The sequence below is a fragment of the Chinchilla lanigera genome, unplaced genomic scaffold (assembly GCF_000276665.1).
Source record: "Chinchilla lanigera isolate Chin_1 unplaced genomic scaffold, ChiLan1.0 scaffold00157, whole genome shotgun sequence".
In the NCBI taxonomy this organism is placed as follows: Eukaryota; Metazoa; Chordata; class Mammalia; order Rodentia; family Chinchillidae; genus Chinchilla; species Chinchilla lanigera.
In genome coordinates, this window is record NW_004955558.1 from 1,702,937 (window position 1) to 1,710,567 (window position 7,631).

At 50.7% G+C, this 7,631-nt stretch overlaps 1 protein-coding gene across 1 annotated transcript in view; it reads left to right on the forward strand.

Annotated features, from left to right (window-relative positions):
- Positions 1–7,318, forward strand: part of LOC102008580 — a 59,703-nt gene extending 52,385 nt beyond the window's left edge. The window contains exons 7-10 of the mRNA XM_013508849.1: positions 5,569–5,706; positions 5,805–6,055; positions 6,145–6,278; positions 7,166–7,318. Coding sequence (XP_013364303.1) covers positions 5,569–5,706; positions 5,805–6,055; positions 6,145–6,278; positions 7,166–7,318 — 676 coding nt within the window. The remainder of the gene's footprint in view (positions 1–5,568; positions 5,707–5,804; positions 6,056–6,144; positions 6,279–7,165) is intronic.
- The last annotated feature ends 313 nt before the right edge of the window (positions 7,319–7,631 follow it).

Here is a 7,631-nt window from a genome sequence, read left to right on the forward strand (position 1 = left end):
AGAGAGAAAGAGAGAGATTAAGAGCGAGAAGCAGGTACTACAATGGATTTGTGAAGATACTTGGGATGCAGAAAGGGAGAGACATGGAGACCCCTAGGGACCAGGGACACATAAAACCCTCAGCCCTTCATCTGTGACTCATCAAAAGCATGATCCATGTTTTCATTAGGGACTATCGAGGACCTCAAAGTTGCTTTTACCAAAATGGATGACTCCTCACTTGGGCCTCCAGAAGTGCAACAGAGAGCAAAGAGGCATTCAAAGCTCAATCCCTGCTTTGTGAGACTCTGAGTCATGTCCTTCTCACCTGTGCATAGAGGCACGTTCCTCAGTCAGGGAACAGCTGTAAAAAGCTGACACAACAAGGTTTCTTAGCCCTAAATCTATTCAGCTTAGCCCATAGCCCTTGAAGGTTTAGGATACCAGGATAAGACAATTTCCAGAATGTCACCTATGCTGAGAAAATATCCAGGCCCCTAAAGCTAAGATCTCCTTGGTTGACAGCCTCCTCTCACTGGGACCACCTCAAGAAAAGGCAGTCATCCCATGCAAATCAACCTGTCCCTCAGGTTACAACACTTCAACCCGTATGAAGAAGCCATGATTGAGATTAGGATTAGCAGAACCCCAGCCTATAGCACCCCCATGTGCCAGGATGACCTAGATCTTCAGACATGCAGCCACTGACCCTTCTGCAGTGGAAGCTTGTGCTCTGACTCCTCCTGCACTCCTTGTCAGAGGATCCATTTGATGTTTGTCAGTGCCTCAAGCTAACACACTGACCATCTTCTCTCACTCACAACTTAAGCCCTCGCCTGTACACTCATGCTGTTGTATAAGTTCTATTTCCCTCATGACCACAGCAAGGACCCACACCAGCAGGTTCCATGGAGTGGAGCAAACAGCTCTGCAACGGCAATAGTGCAGAAAGGAGAATGTTGCTGAGATCCAGGGTAAAACTGCAGGGAAATATGATGATAGAAGCCTAATGTATGTGGAGTATGATAATTAAGGTTCACGACTACACATATACTAGACCATGGCATCCCAACACAAAGAGAAGATATTCAAAGAAATAATAAGAAAACGTTCCCTTATCTCCTCATAGCTTGCAGGTAGGGCTGGTGCTAGTCATCTCATGCTGACCCTTTATCTCTAAAGCAAGTCCCCACACAGCGGAGCCACAGCAGGAGCATATTTGAATGGTGGGGAGACGCTCAGGGAGTACAGCAAAATGGGCCATGGTGAGGACAGTGGCCCTGCCCCTCCTTTTGCGGGGACAGGGCTGCACATGGAGTCAGGAGCCATTCAGCCAAGGTGATGGGGCCTCTGAAACACTCATGGTCCTCAGAGGAGAAAAGATCCAGATCAGCTCTGTGGCCACAGCAGCTGCACTCTGTGTGGGAACCCTCCCTCAGTACACTTGACCTTGTCACTAGACTCTCAGCTATACCATTTCACCTGCTCTTCATTAAATAATATACCAGAAAGTGCCACGGTCCCCCAAAGTTCTGTTACCCAGGCTTACAGATGCTTCAGCTTCATTTGTGCAAACAGATTTATGGCTGGCAGTTCAGAAGCACAGGGGCTTGTGATTGGTCTGTCAGGCTGGGCCACTGTTGAGGTGCTGAGCCCTCACCCATCAGAATCCAGGTGACATCCTTTACAGCTTCATCCACTTTGAACTCTGCAATGAGCTGGGGCTGAGTTCAGCTGAATGGATGTGAGGAAGGGCCTGGCAAGTATGTGAGATGTGGCTGCCTCTGGGACCCGTGTATAATTGTAGATGATTTTAGATGAAAAAGAAAATGACCCAGGGAGACATCAGGCAAAAGCAAGGGCTAGTTCACAGCCTGAGGCAGGTATAAACCTGCCTGGTTTGTTCAACCATATGGGATGTGCTATGGTAGAAATTGGGGATGTGTGTGCCACAGCAGGCCTGGTACATGCCTAGGACAGGAAAATACACTGCCTGTGGCACTGCACGCCTGGAAGCCCAGCTCTGTAGGAAAATGCAGCAAGAGTCTCTCAAGTTTGAGCACAGCATGGACAACTTGAGGATGTAATGTGACTCTGCCTCAAAATGAAACTGTAAAAAATGCTTTAGGATGGAGTTCAGCGAGAAGATGCTGGATTCAATCCCAGGTCCAAACACACAGAGACACAGATTGTCTTGATTTCATGTACATTTGCTTCATTTAATATAGATTTAATGCACTGCTTCAAAAGGAAGGAATCCAAACTGGAATATCCATGAGATAAGATGATAAGGGTAGCAGGAACAGTTCAGAGCAGGAATCAGAAATGAGAGACAGAGAGGATGAGTGATCAGACAGAAGCAGTCACTTCTTTCATAGCCAAAATCCACACTCGTCTTCTACCTCCCTGCCCGGAGCCCTGCTCCCTGTGCCCTGATCTGATTAGAAGCAGGACAGGCAGGTTCTGTGCTCAGGACTCTAATCTTTCAGCCCTCAGCCTCTAATGTTCCACCAGCCCAAAGGCCGGCCAGCCCCATCCCAATCCTTATAAGACCAAGGAAGGCTCTGACAGTCAACAGCCCACACAGCACAGCTCCACAAAGGACAGCAGAACTGTGAACCCCAGGAGCTGAACCCAGGTGAACAACCCTGCGTTCTCACAGCACAAGGTTTGCTCTGCGCTTCCCACCTTTTGGGTTCCTGCCTCTTTCTTGTCTCTGTCCTACTGGGTGTGTGACGCCCTCTCTGACTTAGAGCATCGCTTTCACTCAATGTTCAGCGAGGGCTTTGAGATCCTCCTCCCTCCAGAGCACTGGGATTACAGGCGATGCCACTGTGCCCAGTCCCAGTGAGGTTTTAAAAGCACAGACTCTAGTGCCCTCTCCACTTGTACTCAGCCTGTCTGTGTCTGCACCTTCCATGGAATGGGGATCATATCAGGACCTGGCACTGGAGATGGCTGTGACAGTGAGTCACCGCGTGTCTCCTGCTAGTGTGCTGCCTGGCACAGGGCTGCGCCTGAATCTGTGCTGAGAGCTTCTTGATTTCCATCTCAGTCTCCTTCAGCTTTGTGAACTGACATATCTCTGTCTGGGCCCATATCTTCCCTGCTCCACGGTTTAGCATCAGTCTCAGCATCTCTGTCTCCGTCCCTAACTGCCCCTCATTCCTCAGTCTTCCGGCCTCCTCTGTCCTCACAGTCAGAGCTCACACTACCTTCTCCCAGGATCTGGACGAAGAATGGGCCTTATGGATGTCCCTACCGGGGAAGGGGACAGCAGCTGGCATGGAGTGTAAAACACCCTGCATTACACGGGGCAGGGTTTAGCTTAAAAGCTCACCAGCCACCAGTCATCAGCAGGTAGTGCAAAGGATCTGTGGCTCTGTGAGCCTGGGCGTGTCCTGGGTCCATCCCTAGCAGAGCATGGATATAAAGCATGATGGCAGATGGTGAGAAACTATTCCCTATGCTACTGGTCCTCAGGTACTCTCTCAGAATCCAGGCTGGACAGAGTCTTTTCTAACTGCTCCTCGAATGGTACGGGAGGCCCCAGACTCAGCAGGTCTCCTCATCTGCAGGTGCTGACATGGGGCCCACAGCAGAAGCCGTCTGGCTCTGTTTCCTGGGTTGCATCATCCACACAGCAGCAGGTATCTGAGTTCAGGGTGTGTGCTAGCCTGAGTGCACCCAAAATGGGTCATCCTGCACCACACATAGGATCCCTGGGGGTCTGCATGGCACCAGAGTGGAAACACAGCTTATGGAGAGGTGGGCGGGGCCAGTGTGTCCAGAACCCTGCTCTGCTACTTCTTACCTGGGAAAAGTCCCTAATGTCTCTGTGCCTTACTTTCACCACCTCCAATGATAATCTGGAAGCATATTAGATACCACATTATAGAGGCAGGTCCTCCCTGGACTCTGGCCCATAGGCAAGTGTTCAGATGTTACTTGTAATTCACATTGGTACAGCACTGTGCATAAGCCTCCGGTCCCAGCTGGCAGAGAATTGTGGCAGCTGCTTCCTACCCTGTAGAGGTCATTGCTCCTGAGCCCCTGGGGAAGGAGACACTGCAGAGGGCTGGGTCCAGGATAAGAAGTGTTCCCTGAGGGACTGTTCTCTGTGCCCCAGCATCCAATCTGTGAGTCCAGCAGACAGAATCCCAGGCACAGCAGCCTCTGTCCTCTGCCTTGCACAGAGCCTCCTCCTGCGGAAGGGTGCGTGTGTGTGGACACTTGGTATATGCAACTGGGGTGGTGGAGCAAAGGGTGAATCTTCAGGCCCAGAGGAGGGGTCTGTCCTTGGAACTGTCCTGCTTGAGCCCCAGCAGCAAAGCCTCAGACATTGCCCCTCCTTGGCACTCCTGGTGTAACCTGAACCTTACTAACCCTGACCAACCTGAGCCTTTGTGGATCCACTGCTGGATTCCATCCACCCACCCAGTGGATCCTCTCTGTGCTCATCCTGCCCGCAGAAGCAGAGATTCCTCCCAAAGAAATCAGCAGTCACCTCACAGATGGGCTCCATCGTGTCAGCAAAGGCATCATTGATGGCTTTCCTGCATTCCACACTCCCAGCCCTGGATGGCCACACTGTTTGAAAATTATGACCACTATTGTTCTGGAGTGCTGGTGCACAAACAGTGGGTGCTGTCAGCTGCACACTGCTGGATACCGTTAGCAAGTGCAGTAGGGGTGACTGCAGGGAGGGCAGTACACTGGACGGGAATAGGTGGGCCGTGGCTTCCCTTTGGCAGGGCACTGTAGGCAGCGCTTAGGGTTAGACATTGCACTGCCGGGAGGGGCAGGGCCCAGGCTGGGTTTGAGCACAGAGGGATCAGTCTTGGCTTAGGGTGGTGTTCCAATGCTGCAGAGGGGCTGGGACAGGGAGTGACCTCCAGCCCCAGAGGCTGGACTTGGCCAAGATGAGAATTTAAAACACTAGTCCTGGAGTAAGGCTGGATTTATACTCAAAGGTTAGTCCTGGCTGGGAGATCCAATTCCCCTGGCCGGAGGAGCATTAACATCTCTAGGTTTGAAGGATCCCCCATGTGGGAAGACAAACCACACAGGACCCTGGGATTGACACGTGCATGAATGTTCGGAGAAGAAGGTGGCTTGAGTGAGGGGGCTTGGATCTTGGTTCAGGATCTATGACCCATGTGGTGTGCACAAGGGACCTCTTCTCCCCGGGTGTAAGAGGCCTGGGGCAAGGCGAGGGACAGATGAGGACAGAGCCAGGTGGATGAGGACCAAGGTATTTAAATGGCTACAGGACATGGTATAGGGAGACACGAGGCAAAACCTCACACTTCGGGAAAAATATCTCAATGTCGTATTTTAAACAAACTAAAACAATGCAAACATCCGTGATGAATAAAATATCCACATTTTCAACAAACAGGATCCTCGGTTTTGGGGGGCAAGGGCGAGGTGACCTCAAATGCTGTCGTCCCTTCAATTTCTGATATTTTGTGCAATGGACTTCTTGCATTAATTTTGAATTCAAAAATATTTTACTGAAGCACAACATTAGTGGCTCCCTCAATTAACTCATGAGACAATGTTTCTCTTGCCCAAACTTATTATCAGGTTTGGAGGCTATTTCACGGTGGTGATTGGAATGGGATATGGACACTGTCCAAGTGGGGATGAGGCTGGCAGCAGGGATGGGTCTGGGCAGGATGGAGGTGGGAATGGCAATGGGGATGGCACTGAGGTTGAGGATGAGTGTGCCTGACGCTGGGATTGAATTTGGTCTTGCATCTGAGGTTGGGTTCACAGAGATGATGCAGTTTTCATGCTACTGAAGGTCCCCTCACCCTCAGATACTACACTACTGGGCTGGGCCTCCATGGACTTTCCGATTGGTTTGAACCAGGCAGCCAGATTATGGAAGCCAGTTTCTCTGTTCAGCACCCACAATACATCAGACCTAAGAGTGGTAGTGACCTCATGCTTATCAAGTTGAAGAAACCAGTTGCCATATCAGACACCATAGGGAACCTCCCTATCACATCCAGATGTCCGACACGTGGAACCAGATGCCGGATCTCTGGCTGGGGTCAGCTATTGGATGGTGAGTTTTGCTGTTCCTATCTCTGGACTCACTGATAACTGTGGTGTGTCTGCACAGGAGTGTTTCTGATCCTTGGTTCTTTCTTGCAGGCTACTACCCTTTTTATCGGCAGTGTGCAGTTAGTCCGGTAGTTTCAGAGCAGCATTGCAGATTCAAGCTTAACTCAAGCTACCACAACAGTATGTTCTGCGCTGGTGGGGAGGGCCGCAAGGACTCTTGCCGAGTAAGAGACTGGGACAGGAAGGCAGGGGTTTAGCATGCAGTTTGGGTGTAAAACTTACAAAGGGCACAAGATCATGCACGAATAAAGCAGACTCAGAGGGCCACAGGGAGATGCAGCTGCAATGAGAAACAGAGAGAAGAAACTGGAATGGTGAGAGGAAGCAAGGAGACACAGGGTAAAGCAGCCACAGAGCAGGCAAGGAGAGCCAAAGAGAAGCAAGCAGTTGGCAGAGAGACACAGAGTCATGATGTTGAGAGGAGGGATGGAGAGACACCCGGGAGGGACACCGGGAGGGTCTAGAGAGAAGGAACACAGCTGTAAGAACATAGAGGTTGACTGCATTCAGGATCCCCAGGCCCACTGCCAAGCACAGCTCCATCCTCCACTCCTACAGCTCCCCATGCCCCTAGTCCACACCCAGCGTCACCCTTCAATTCATCCCTAGAGGCCAGAAAAGGAGATGCAGGTGGGGGTGGAGCACCTCAGGGGATGTTTCCAAGAGATGGGAGGGAGAGTTGGTATTTGAGAGGCAGGACAGTCTCTGCCTGCCTACAAGTTATGGATTGAGTGCTCGGTGTTTTCACAGCAGATCCCTATATTTTGGCCTTTAGGTCTCTGGGTTTTTTCTGTCATGGGACCTACGAAGGGTCTCAGTTTGTTTCCCCATCACCTCTGTCTGCTGCACTGCATGTGTCTCTGGGGGCTGCTCACTCTGTCTACCCTGCTCCTGCCTCCAGCTCTCACTGCTGCCCTCCAGCTCCTGCACTGTGTGTTTCTGCCCTGCTCTCTTGCTCTGCCTTTGCCTCTTTGTGCTTCTGGCTTCCTGTGTGTGTCTCCCTCCATCCTGTCTCCACTCACCATGACTTGCTCTTCTCTTCCCTCAGCAGTCAGACTCAGGAGGCCCCCTGGACTGTGTTGGGGTTCTGCAGGGCTTTGTGTTCTGGGGACAACCTCCCTGTGGCCAACCTGGAGTTCCAGGATTCTACACAAACCTCTGCAAATTCAAAGGGTGGATAAATGAAATTATCCAGACTAGATAACCATAAGTGATGCCGGGAACAAGTAGCCGACACGGCCTTCTGAACCTCTCCTTAGGCTCCATCTGTCATAAACAGCTACTGAGCTTTACTGAGTCTGCTTTATGAATATATTCAGATGAAATGTGCAACCTTTCTTGTTTAATTTTATTCAAACTGAAAGTGGACTTTTCAACTATCAAATGGTGTTACTGATTTTAAGATGTTATGACATCCTTGTGTTCCTGGGACATCTGCTACCTGGTAGGGATACCAATGTACTTGCCCCTCATTACAATGGTGAACAGCTGCCCAGGGACAATTTCTGTGGCTGAAG